At 38.7% G+C, this 13,685-nt stretch overlaps 1 protein-coding gene across 11 annotated transcripts in view; it reads left to right on the top strand.

The window, feature by feature from the left end:
* CDH23 (cadherin related 23) overlaps nt 1-13,685 on the top strand; it is a 641,486-nt gene that overhangs the window by 28,783 nt on the left and 599,018 nt on the right. For all 11 annotated transcript variants that reach the window (XR_005553851.1, XR_005553852.1, XR_005553854.1 and 8 more), the window contains exon 2: nt 804-875. Coding sequence is in view for 8 of the 11 variants with exons in the window: in XM_039320524.1 (XP_039176458.1) it covers nt 809-875 (67 nt within the window). In the remaining 3 variants the exon portion in view is untranslated. The remainder of the gene's footprint in view (nt 1-803; nt 876-13,685) is intronic.

Here is a 13,685-nt window from a genome sequence, read left to right as displayed (position 1 = left end):
TTATATGGTGGAATTTCTGTTATCAATCTCTGATCACTAAGTACATACAAGAGGCATAGCTTCAATGCAGTACCTAGGCTGAAAGGCAGGCTAATCTGATCTGTTCTGCAAATGCAACTTTAATTATAGTATTCATTATTCACAACTGCATTACTTCAGATATCTTAATATTTGCTTGCTGCTGGCGCTCATTCTATGCCTTGCCTGTTTTATTGCTGTCTGTAACTCATTATGAAACTCTGGAATTATTACACTTTTCAATAAACAATTAATTTATCCTACATTCTAGTGGGATCTTGTAACAATGACCTGGCAGGGTTAGGGCCAGTTGGCAAAGGAATGTGGTAAATATCCAATCAAAACTTGGGTGAAAAATGAGAAAGGCTTTCTTTCACAACGTGTAACTCACAAGTAAGGGAGAGAGGAAAAAGTAATAAATGCCATATGTTTGGTGTGCAGGAAGAAGCAGATAAGCCAGCAATATTATATATCAGAAGACAACAATATTCTAGTATTGCAAAGTTGAGATCATGTGCATACACTTATTATTCTGTAAGTCAGGTAATAGGGAGAACAGAATAATTTTTCCTCTGTTTTTGTGGTCATTTAAAGAAAGAATTACACATTGATTTCTTTAATTCAATGTATTCTTTAATTCATATATATGTTTTGGGGGCATTTTTTTGCTATTATATATTTGTGGATGTGATCTTATTTCATTTGATGGCATGAGTCCCCCATAAGAAGACAGACCTATTACCTACAGTAGGGCTGAAATGATAAAGATTTCTGTTCTCTTTCAGGAAACATGAAGTCTCCTAATTTGGCCAAGAGTATTTTCCTTGCTCCTTTGTTCTTGCAGTCAGTGTGTTTGGGTAAGTACAAATCATTTGGGGTTCAAAGCTAAAATATTATTCCATCTTTCCTCTCTTCCTTAACCAAGTGCTGATGGGACCCTGGAGAAAAGAATGATCTCCAGCTAACTCTGCCTTTTGTCCAAATAAAGGTTTATAATTGTACTGTGTCAGCTCCATCTCTTATACTCCAATCTTTTCCTTATGTTAGAAGTAAAGTCTTCATCCTGGTTCATCCAAGCTGGGAATAAATAAGCAAACATGGTGACTGCTTTGGGTAGAAGGTTACAGTTTATTGCAGAAAGATGGTTCTTCAGGAAAGTGCAGAGGAGAGAGAAGAGAGAAGGAGCAGAGAAGAAGAGCACATGGGCAGTAGGTTTTTATACCCCCTCTAGCCTTGTTTGGAATAGTTTCCTGTTCCTGTGGCATGAACCTTGAGGCTGTTTCTGAGTGTTTGTCTAGGCCTTGATATCTGTGGTTTAATTCTATTATCATATCCTGCTTCCCAGGTGGTGGGGCTGACTCCTAGAGTTTGGGTGGGGTATGCAGATCTTCTCTTTTGTCTTCTTGATTGCTCTGGCTTCAACTTTCTGATGGTTTTACATCTGCATTTGTATAGGGCTAAAGTCTTGCTTGGGGCAGAGAGATAGATTTGGGGCCAGGTTTGGTTTTAAAAAGTCCTTTTGAGGAAAAATATATTTTTCTGCCCTTTTTAATATTTCTTTCTCTGGGCTAACTTCCATCAATCCCCGCTTTGTGCCTTAAGTGTGAATTTATGATACACTTATTGGCACAACATTAAAATTGATCTGGTCAGGGAAACTTAGTAGACAAGCTTTTAAACTGTTAAGCAAAATAATAATAATAAGACATTAATGGAGGCAGCAGAAAAAGATCCCTTTAGTGGCTCCCAAAAGGGGGAGCTTGCACCCATAAAGTTCTAAAAGTCAGGGCAAAATTTTGTTAGGTGGAAAAGAAATTTATAGTGTCCAATATTCTGTGCCAATGATTTTCAAATGTTGGATATCACCTTTAGCTTCCAGTCAGGTTTGCATACCTCCCAAAATTCTTCACAGCCATGGTTCTCCTTAGTACATGACCACTGGCTGCCCAATTTCAAGGGTTGTTTCCTGCCTTAGCTCTTAATTCAGTGCATCCAGGTTTGTAATGTCCAGTTGAGGTTAGCCAATATGCCAGGCTATTAAATTTTTCTTTAAATTGCACATACTGAGCTCTAGGAATCCCCATCTGAGCCCAACAGTGCAAGATATTCAGGGCATATAAGTTTGGGATTTCTTTTCCTGTTGCTTCCTTAGTCAGGGCATATGAATTGCAAATCACCTGAGGGGGCCTAGTTCCCTCCCCCTTGGAATCTGTTGGAAGTTGGTCCCACAAAGCTTTGGTGCAATAGAGCAAAAATCAGCCTGGGGAACTTTACTAAAGGTAAGTGGAGGGGATAGACTCTGAATGGTGTGAATGGTGTATGTGTGCATATGCAGCTATTTCTACAAAACAGGCAATACAAACATTCTGGAAAAGTTTTCCCTCCCACCAGATAGAAGTCCAAGGTGTTCAATACTTGTTCTGCCACCTATTCCCAAATGCCATCTCTCCATTAATACATTCAACTGGCTTGTTACAATACAAATGGAGCAAGAAAGAAAAGTTTACAATGAGTTTCCACCCTCCCCCCACAGTCTAATTTTCTCTTCTGAGGCTTCACATGGCACCAGGAATCCTTCTGCAGCTCTCACAGGCATCTGGGTAAATGGTAGGACTTGGGAAGATGTTCCATTTAGATTGCATGGTGGCTTTTTAGTGGATGGCTGGATTCAAAACTCAATTCCATGGCTCAAATGGATGGAGGCAGCATCTGGGTCTGTGTGTTCTGCTTCCAAAGGCTTGGGAGAGGGTTTCAGGGCTGAAAGATACAAGAACAAGGTCTCCCCCCGCTTTCTGGATGGACTCTCCCAGGAGAGGCAGACAAAAGGTATGGAGAACAAAGGACAGGAAAAGAATTGGAAGGGGGGGTAGCTTGCAGGCAGTTTGAAAATGCTGAAAACTCCAAATAATTTTAAAAGCCTAATATTTTAAGATGTGCAACTTGCCAAGGGTAGGAGAACATTTATTCTAAAATAGACCACATTATTTTAGAGATTAGAAAATGCTTATTTGGTTCAGAAAAGTTTCATAGTAGTTTCACCAGTAAGTTTTAGGATATGAAAAGTAAGTTAGGAAAATTATTTCCCCACACAAGCAGACTTGAGCTTCAAAAGGCTCTTGTAGATAGACACACATTTTTCAGGAAAAGGATAGATAAAACACATACAATAAATGCAAGTGAAACTTTTCCAACAGATAAACTTAAAACAATCCCTCCTGGTAACTTAAAGCTATTCTTGAGAGTACACAGAGAGAAAGAGGAAAACAAACAAACAAACACAATTCTTTTTCTTCACTCTGTTTGTTGGCTAGACAAACAGAGTGAGGTTTTTCCTTTTTGTGGCTTATTTTAAGCAGAATTTCTAGCAGAATTTAAAATTCTTTTTCCTTTGGATTTGAAACAGTTAATAGTCCCATTTACCTCTCATGCAGACTTTGACAAACATATATACACAAAGACAAGAGAACAGAAGTCTTAGTTTTACATATCCTAGTCATTCCCACCATAAATTTCAGATAACTCAAGTTAGGGAAGGCACACATTTTAAACATACCACGTGGTTGCATAGAGAAGAGAGAGAGAGAGAGAGAGAGAGAGAGAGAGAGAATCACTATTTCTTATTTTCCCTTTTAAGTACCTTTATTTAGCCAAATTGGTTTCCCAGCAAGGCCCTAAGCAAAGTCTGTATTTTTTTTCTTTTCCCCCATATAGTTTCTTTACCTACCTCTTTTCCATTCCGGCCTAGACAGGTAACTGGTTCCTGTCCCAGGCCACGAGCAAGCTCTCAACCAGGAAACCTACTTCCGCCCTTGAATTAGAACTTCCCATGTTTCTATAATGGGATTTCCCTACCACTAAAGGGCACGATTCGTCAGAAGTCTCCTTGTGAGACTTCTTCCTACTATCATGATTTTGTGAGTCCAAAAAAAGGGGACTCACGGAGCTTCTCTGGATCCCTCTCAGAGTTCGTGGGCTCCTCTGAGGGATCCTCCACGTTTTCAGACCAAAAAAGGGTCTGCAGAGACCTTCCAGTTTCCCTCAGAAGGTACGGGCTACTCTTCCACCGGCCGGCTTTACCCCACCGTTTACGGACGCCTCTAATGTCCGTGGGCACCTCCACTTGCTCTCGGAGGTAGGTGGTCGCTCCCTTCCTGAGGCTTAATTTCCTAACTTTGCTTTGCTTACAGGACCTTACCAGCTAGTTGCCCAAATCCAATTCTTTCATTCACTCATTCCATTTCATTTTCAAACAGCCTCTCCCTTTTCCCTAACAAAAGGTTCTGTGCTCTGACCAACCCCCATGCTTTCCAGGTTCTGCCAATTAAACAGATCCTTTCTGCGGCTAGGAAAGACCAGAAGCAGCAAAATCCAACTGTGATTGGGAAAAAAAGATCTTCTCACTCACCCAAACAGAAATACACACGTTTTCTTTGTTCCCCTGGGCTTTAAACTTAAAATTTAGAGGTACTCACCTTCATCTTCTTTCCAAAGCAGCCCTTGAGCTCAAACTCTCAAAACTCCCTTTACTACCCTAGTTCCACATGGGCAAGGCCTGAGAAACCCATCCACAGACACAAGGGGGTCTGCTGCCGGCAAGATGGGGCTTACCAGTCTCAGTCCATTGGAGAGGTTAGCTTGGAGTCCCATCTGGGGTGCCAAATTGTTAGAAGTAAAGTCTTCATCCTGGTTCATCCAAGCCGGGAATAAATAAGCAAACATGGTGACTGCTTTGGAAGAAGGTTACAGTTTATTGCAGAAAGATGGTTCTTCAGGAAAGTGCAGAGAGAGAGAAGGGCTGAGCACATGGGCAGTAGGTTTTTATACCCCCTCTAGCCTTGTTTGGAATAGTTTCCTGTTCCTGTGGCATGAACCTTGAGGCTGTTTCTGAGTGTTTGTCTAGGCCTTGATATCTGTGGTTTAATTCTATTATCATATCCTGCTTCCCAGGTGGTGGGGCTGACTCCTAGAGTTTGGGTGGGGTATGCAGATCTTCTCTTTTGTCTTCTTGATTGCTCTGGCTTCAACTTTCTGATGGTTTTACATCTGCATTTGTATAGGGCTAAAGTCTTGCTTGGGGCAGAGAGATAGATTTGGGGCCAGGTTTGGTTTTAAAAAGTCCTTTTGAGGAAAAATATATTTTTCTGCCCTTTTTAATATTTCTTTCTCTGGGCTAACTTCCATCACTTACAAAAGGTGAATTCACACAGTCCACTTAAGGAACAAAAAATGTGATGTGATTGTATAAGAGAGAATGGCAAGGCAGCTGTTAGAGTAAGTAATTTGCCAAGTACAGGAAGCTTGGTAATTATTACAGATGATATGTGAGAAAAACACTGTATGAATTTGCCCCAAATCAAATATTTCACAAAGGATTTGTGAATTTAAAAAAATCAAACCCAAAGCTTCTCAGTACCCATCAGAAACTTTATAGATCCTTTGTTGAATTAATGATGGACTATATAGCTTATATCAGAGTTTGATAGTGCTGTGTCATTGGATCTGTTTTACTCTTAAAGTAATTCTCACTTGAGTTCCAATATTTTATTTTAATTTTCAATGTGTTTTTAAAGCAAAGCCTTATAAGAGGTCAGAAACCTGAGTAATCTGTGTTCTTGCATAAGAGTTCATTCAATTTTTGACCAATTTATATTCTTTGTTTCTTTTTAACTTTTCTTTGTTGATGTTGTTTTTTGTGCTGCCCAATATTTGATGGATTTAGGTCATTAATTAATTTTCATATTAATCTATAATATAAAATTATTAAATTATAGATTTTAGTAAACTTTAGTACACTTCTACAGGTAATATTTTAATGTGGGTTATTATCAAAGTAAGTTCATTTCTTTTACTCCAACTTGGTGCCTTTTGATGAAAGGTATTCTGGGAGTTTACGTTCCAAGGGGGCAGGAGGGCAATGAATTGGGAAAAAAACCTGATGCCATAATTTTTAAGACTTTCAAGATTCAACATAATTTTTCACTAAAATACATTGTTAATTAAAGAAAAAGGGCAGGACAGAACAGATGTTTAGATGTAGGGATTTTTTTTGATGATGATGATTATCAGGTATTGCAGCTCCATACATTGTCATCAAATGTGGCTAACAATAATTTTAAAATGTACAACAAATTACAGTTAAACATAAAGAGATTGTTAAAATGTATGTAAATTTAAAGTGCAGTGCAATTAAACTTGATTTAAAAACCATGAAACCTATTGATGAAACATCCAATCAGCATCTAATCAAATTCAAATTCATCTCAATGGATGCACTCCAAGTTAGATGGCAATTGAATGCTTGAATAATAATGTCTACCGGCAGGACAATAAAGGAAAGAGGTAAGGCTGACCTTTGGCAGAAAGCTGTAAAGCTTTAGAGGAGTCACAGAAAGAAAAACCTCGTCTTACACTTCCTGGCTGCATCTAAAAAGATGTATTTCAGCACAGTTAGATGCAGAATTTTTATGAGTGCCTTATGATCCAAAGCTGCTGATATGGCCATAAGATTACAGAGGGGAGATCACATACTGTACTTATTCTGAACACTAGAAATATGTGTAGAAGCATCAAGTTGAAAAATAGGCAAAAAGTATAATTATTGTCTTCATAAGGCTAACTTAGAAAAGTTGAGAAAATCTTCTAATTCAGTATGAAAGTGTAATGGCCCAGCTTAGAAATATGGAGAAACTCCTATTTGGAGTTCTTTTGTTCACTCCATCAATTTACTCTAGCAGTGATTTACATTGAAGCTTAGTGACTTTTCATATGATTGTCATAGATGGAAAGTATTTGTCATGGAGATAAAGTCTTGGTGAAATTGTCCACATATGGAAAGATTAATGACTATCATATCTTGGTAAATGTCTCTTTTTTCATTATACAATAAAATGTTTTATGACAGAGTCTGTTTTGCAAGATTTTTTTTTAGATGCAAGGTTCATGCTTTATCCTCTTTAAAAATGTCTCCAAAGTAGTTATGGGTGCTTCTCACTTTGCCCATTGCAACTCTGTTCTGCAAGCTGCATTAGCTGTTAATGTTCTCTGGGTGCAATTAAAAGTGTGGCTTGTTATCTCTTCTGAAGAAATGGGATCTTGGGAATGGGGAAGGAATGAGTAAATCCTTAAGATGAGGCAGAGAGAAACTTTGAGAGACTTCCAAGATTCTGTTTTAATAAAAATAAAGAACATCCCCAGAATCCCTGCCAGGTCTGTTTGTTGAACTACCTGAAAGGGCTGACAGTTACGTCTATTGCGTAAGCTGCCTAGAGTTACTCTGTAATTGAGATGGCATGCAGATCAGCCCATAAAGTAAGGAAAGAAAAATGAAAAGTACTCCATGCAAATCAGCGATGGTCCTGCTTTTTCCATATTATTTCCTGTGTAAGATAATTTAGATTTAGAACATAGGGTAGAAGGAAGGAAACCTTTTTTGTGACCAGCTTGAGTTCTTCCTTTCCTTTGTTTTCTCCTTTGGGACTTTAAGGAAGTGTGAAGAGCACAGGATGACACCTAGTTTCCAATTATACAAGGAAAATGCTGAAAGCATCAGAGTGTGGATAGAGGTTAGAGCAGACATGTCAAACACAAGGCCCGGGGGGGGCAGATGTGGCCCACGAAGTGGTTTCATGTGGCCCATGAAGCCATCCTGGAAACAGTGAGGGAACGGCCCCCGCTGCCTTAGCCCTGGCTCAGGCCAGCTGGGAGCCAATGTACAATTTTGTGGTGGCCATCTTGGCACTTGCCCCAGTGGACCATGCCTTGGCACTTGCCCGGTCCCACCCCCTTCTGCCAGAGACCCTCAGATCTGTCCCACTCCTGCCCAGGCCCCCCCATAGACACCCTTGACGCGAATGATGTAGAACTGGCCATGCCCACCCAGTAGGCCACACCCACTCCATCCACGCCCACCCAGTAGGCTGCACCCACTCTGACCACCCCCCACCCCCCCAGGGCAACAGCAATGCTGATGCGGCCCTCAGTGAAATTGAGTTTGACACCCCTGGGTTAGAGGAAGAATTGTATGGTGCAGGAGAGGAAGAATTTGTAATTGAGGGATTGGACTAGCCAGAAGCAGCAGCTGAGCAGCCTTACCACCCCAGTAGAGATGCTGACAGTACAGCTAGCCAGCACTTTCATTTTTTTCTACCCCAACCCAGGCTGAGAAATTGCAAAGCCAGTGCTTACATAACAGTTCAGAAAGCAGCAAGTAGCAACAAAATCCAACTAAGTCAGGGGTCTTCAAACTTGGCCTTTTTATGACTTGTGGACTTCAACTCCCAGAATTCCTCAGCCATGCACGCTGGCTGAGGAATTCTGGGAGTTGAAGTCCACAAGTCATAAAAGGGCCAAGTTTGAAGACCCCTGAACTAAGTGGAAAGTGACTAAATAGGGGTTGATGGTTTTGTTATAAGCTCAGTTAATAAAGAGCAGAAGTATTCATAGGAATGAGATACATGCATAGGCAAAGACATTAATAGTGTAGTATATAATACAGCATAGATTAAGCCAGGGGTCCCCAACCCCCAATCTGTGAACCAGTATTGGACTGCGGCATGCCCGCAACCTGTCCGCACAAACAAGCAAAGCCCCATCCATGAGATGCAGGCAGCACAGAAAACCACATATCCTCTGGTCCGCAGAAAAACCTCTCTCCACAGAACTGATCCCTGGTGCCCAAAAGGTTGGGGACCTCTGGGTTAAGCAATTCAAAGTTGAGAATAGCAATTTCTGAATCTGCATATTGATATAGCATGTTTAATTCTTTGCTTTAAATCACATAGAGTTCTGGAGCTCTTTTTCACTGCTGTAATTGAATCAATCCTTGCTGCTGGTGAACCTATTTCTCCTCCTTTCCTACCATTATAGGCTTTTCAAGGCAACTTAGAATTTTGCCTAATGTGTCCAAAACATGATAATTTGAGTCTGGTCATTTGTATCTTGAGCAAAAACTCTGATTCAAGAACTCTGATCTATGATCTAGTAGTTCTTCATTTTCTTGGGTATTCTTCAACACCAAAATTCAAAAGCATCAGTATTTTTTCAATCCTGTTTCCCCCCCCCCAACTTCTGCTTTCATTTCCATAGGATATCTCAAAGAAATCCATTGTATGCATGATCCCTAAGTATATAGATATCTCAACATTTGAATATCTTTTCCAAACCCTTTATTATTGTTCTATGAAGTGCTAGTTTGGTGGCCTGTTTCTTATCTGTTGGTTTCCTAACCACCCTTTCAAGATGGTCATTGTCAATTATAAGGCTAGTTGCTGTACTTGTGTCATCAGTTCAGTCCTGTAGTTAATCTTAGACCCATTTTTCATTGTACTCCTTGACTTTCATAGTTTCAGCTTCCAGATCATTTGTGTTTTCAGAGGAGTGTCATCAGCATACTTCAGATGATTGTTGTTTCTTCTTCCTGTTTTAAAACCATGCTTGTCTTCTTCTAATTTAGCACCCCTTGATAATATGTTTGGTTCAAAAATGTGGGCCCAACCTGTCCCAAATATAATTATATTATTTTAGATTACACTTGGAATTTGAACCTGGTTGGATTCTCTATTCCAGGGGTGTCAAACTGCCGGGCCGAGGGCCAGATGCGTCATGCCAAAACCACGCCCACCCCATCGCCGGCAATGGGAAAGTCACGATACGTCTATTCAATGAAAATATAATTGATAATAAGGAGAACAGTGGCCCAGTAGAACCATGGTACAATAGCAGCTATTGTCTCTGTTTATGCCATGACTCTCAGTCTCTCAGCTTTGGAAGTGATAGCGCTGGCCAATTGAGTTGATCTTGAAAAGGCTGCACTAGGTTAGCTCTCTCAGGACTGACAGCAACAAACATCCTTCTGAATTGTTGCCAATAACAATAACATGGAAGTCAGTGTCTATGCAGTCAGTAGGAAGAAAACACAAATTGAAAAATGTATACTCTTGTCAATTTTTCTTTTAATGACTCATATAATCAATACATAAGTAAGATGTTATGTTTTTTACCATGTGCTTAAAACATATTTCACCTTATCAGCCCAGTAGGTTTTAATATATGCCTTGTAATATATAGCACCCCTATCTCAGCTACAAAGTGTCTCTCTTCAACTGGGATGCTTAAAAAGTCATGCCATTCTTTCCCCCCCTCTTGTTCTTGTGTTGATCCCTCTGATATACTCATTTGCTGAATAGGGAGAGAAAACAATTAAAGTTAGTAACAAGGTGTTGAAAAGATCAGCAGCAGCTGCCTAAAAACAACCTGGCAAGACTTTCACATGGTGGTGTTAACATCTACTACTAGTCAACTCCCAGGTGTCTGTAAAAACCCATCTTCCAAGCTTTAACACCTCAGTTGGGTAGTTTTTAAAAAGATTTTCCAAATTTCTTTAAAAAGTGTTCAAACTTTTAATTCAAGGAGCTGCTTACCAGCTGAAGAGGGTAAAGATCAAAACGTGGTTTAGATAGGAAGGTAGCTGAGTTTGATTGGGCCATGGAGCTCCACATTGCTTTTATTACTTTCAGCAGCTTTCCAGGATTTCTCATAGCAAATTCTGTGGATTCACATTTTGATGGCATTACATCTGCTGTGCAAGTCAGTTACTGCTTCCTTATCCTTTTCACACTTTTTTGTACCTGAGAGAATTGGAGATCAGTGATGTCTAAGCTCAGCCACTTTGCCTTGGTAATTGGCATTGAGTTGCACATATCGAAATTTTTGCAATTTATGCAGATTATTATTTGAGTACAGATTTTATATTAATCAACTTTCTTCTACAGAACCAGGATTTGATTTAAAACTGGCTGCCTACCACCTCCTTGTTATTCAAAGTTAAAAATTCTTGTTATTCAAAGGTCTGGTTTTTGAGGGTTGAGGGAGTACAGAAATTCAGTGCCCAGCAGGCAGATAAGATGTCCAGGCAACCGATAATTATAATTGACAGATGCTTTAAGCTAAGATTTTAAAACTGAATATGTCACAGAAATGTTCTGTATTTTAGCTTATAAATAATCCCCAATAGTGTAATAACTTTCCCTGATATTCGCCACTATTGCAAAGTTCTCCAGACTTTAATCTGCATTTTAATATTGTTTGTTTTTGAACTTGGGGGAGGAAAATCAAGTTTGTGTGATAAATTTGAACTTCTGTAAAAATAAGTGGTATAACTCCAAGCCACCATGGGAAGATGCTTGGAATGTTTTGTTACTTTTTCTCCTGGAGTTTCAATATAGCTTAATCAAATATTTGAGTAGAGGAATATTTATGGTGATCATCTTCATGGCCAGCTTTCCAATTAATCAGACAGCCGCTTAGCTTTAATATTCTTGAAGCATCTGACCATTTATCTGGAGGAGGTTTAGGTCAAGCACTCTTCTCCTGTAACACATGCTGGAAAAAAATTCCCACTTCAGGCAAAAAAATATCCAAGATTCTATATTCATATAGCTTGGGAAATTGGCTCCCCTCACCTCTCATTGGAGGAAAACCTGAGCCAAAAGAGACATTATTCCATATGGAATTAGGTTTACTTTACTTACTTGAGTCTTAGATATCTTTACTGTAAATGGCATGCAGAATGAAAACAGAAAACACTGGCTGAATCTCAGAATCAGTATATCTATATCAATGAGTTGAACCACAGATTCATATGGATATAGTCAACTGCCATGTTTATTGGGAAAAATAATGTAAGTCATATAAATATCATGCCCTTATGTAAGTATCATGCCAACATAATGTAACAGACTAAGGCACCTTGGCTGGTGCTCCTAACAAATTAATTCCTGATTCCATATCCTTAATTGGCCCACCTGTTATGAAATAAAATTTAACCATTTTTTCAGTGAGAAAATGCAGAAATATTTTTTTCCACTTAAAAAAATATAATTCTGTGTGTGTGGGAGGGAGGGAGGGAAGGAGAGAGAGAGAGAGAGAGAGAATTTGGATAAGACTAAGTTTATTTCTTATTTTTCTAATTCTAAATACAGTTTTAATAATGCATTTGGTGTCTTGTTTTGTTTTAATGCAACTATGATAATTGATATTATAATTTGGAAATCATGAGAAATATCTTAACGGTACCAGTTTTAGAAATTGCCTTCTTTGGAAAGTTACCAATGCTGTATCAGTTATGTAAGTCAGTTGAGTGAATCAAGACCACAATTAAGTTCAACAGTTATACAATTGCACCATTTGTGGTGCCATATTTGAGCCTTTGTAACAACTTTTGTTAGTATGTTTGTAAGGAGATTTTCTGGAAAGTGTTGTACAAAAGACAGCTGAAGTGGTGAGGCTACAAGGAGGAAGTGAACCTCAACTGCAAGTCTTCCTAAATAAGTGCTCTTCTAAAACTACCTAGAGCTCAGCCGTTCCACTGAATAACATTGTATTGTTTCCCTCTAGTGTCTTATTCAAGTAACTGCATAATTCAGTTCAAATTTAGGTCACTTAGTTACTCGATATTTCAGATAAAAATGGAAGTAGTTGTGTTTTTATTAGAAGCAGAAATGCATATTTTTTCCTCCTCCTCCTTCTCTGAATTAAATCTGCTATGTAGCCATATTTTTACTTGGAAAATAAATTCTACTATTTTTGCTGTGCCTTGTGTCAACAAGCAAAACATGTAAGGCTGCCATCTTAAAGACTAGTTCAGGTGTCTTCAAACTTGGCCCTTTTATGACTTGTGGACTTCAGCTCCCAGAATTCCTCAGCCAACATGCCTGGCTGAGGAATTCTGGGAGTTGAAATCCACAAGTCATAAAAGGGCCAAGTTTGAGGACACCTGGGCTAGTTTATAGTTTTATTTGATGAATACCATACTACAGTAAAGCTATAATGATCATTTGACAACACTTTCTTAGTGTTACAGACACATCAATAATTGATATCTCAGCTGTTGGTGACTATTACTACAATAGATCAATTTGTCATGAGCAGCCAAGCTCTTTCTAGGAAACGGAGCTACTTTAAAAATCTTGAGTACCGAAAGCTGAATATAGAAATGAAGATGATTTGTTCTTAAAAGTGCACATTTACCTTGCCTTCAATGATCAAGTGTACAGTTTTATTCTCAAAATACAACTATTTTAAAAAAACTAAAAGGAACTTTGGCACAAACTCCCTTCTTCTAAACAAATATACCATGGGGATACTTTGGAGTTTCTGTGACATTTCATGAGCTAGGAACTTTCATTTTTTGAGGCTCTGTTGCGCCACTGTTTATGTTTATAAACATTTTTAAAGAAATTTTCTATAGTTATTCTACAACCAGGAATAATGAGAAACAAGGTGTTTAAAAATCATGTTTATATTCAGTGGAACTTCAGGGTTTTAAGTTTAAAAGAATATGTTTTTTGTGACCAAGAAAATGGAACTTCAACGTAGAAAGATTTATTTTTTATTTTCTATTCCTCTAATTCCCAAGGCATGTCCAACTATTAATGTACTTCCTTTCTTATCAAATAATGTCTGTGGATGGTTGGCTGTTGGTTAGTAGAGTGTTTTGTTTTCAACTTCTATATATTTCAATAAAATCTGGGAGAAATATTTTCCACTGTCTTCTATATCTGTGGAACTCTCAGCCAGATATATTTCTAGTGGGTAGAAACATTAGAAAAAATTATTCAGGGTTATGAAGCCTTTACTCAGTGGATATTTCTGCTATATCAGAAGGCAGT

Source organism: Crotalus tigris, unplaced genomic scaffold (genome assembly GCF_016545835.1).
Source record: "Crotalus tigris isolate CLP2741 ecotype Arizona unplaced genomic scaffold, ASM1654583v1 scf7180000023654.2194447, whole genome shotgun sequence".
NCBI classification, from domain to species: domain Eukaryota; kingdom Metazoa; phylum Chordata; class Lepidosauria; order Squamata; family Viperidae; genus Crotalus; species Crotalus tigris.
The sequence above is the reverse complement of the archived record's forward strand: the minus strand, read 5'-3'. Positions and strand labels throughout refer to the sequence as shown.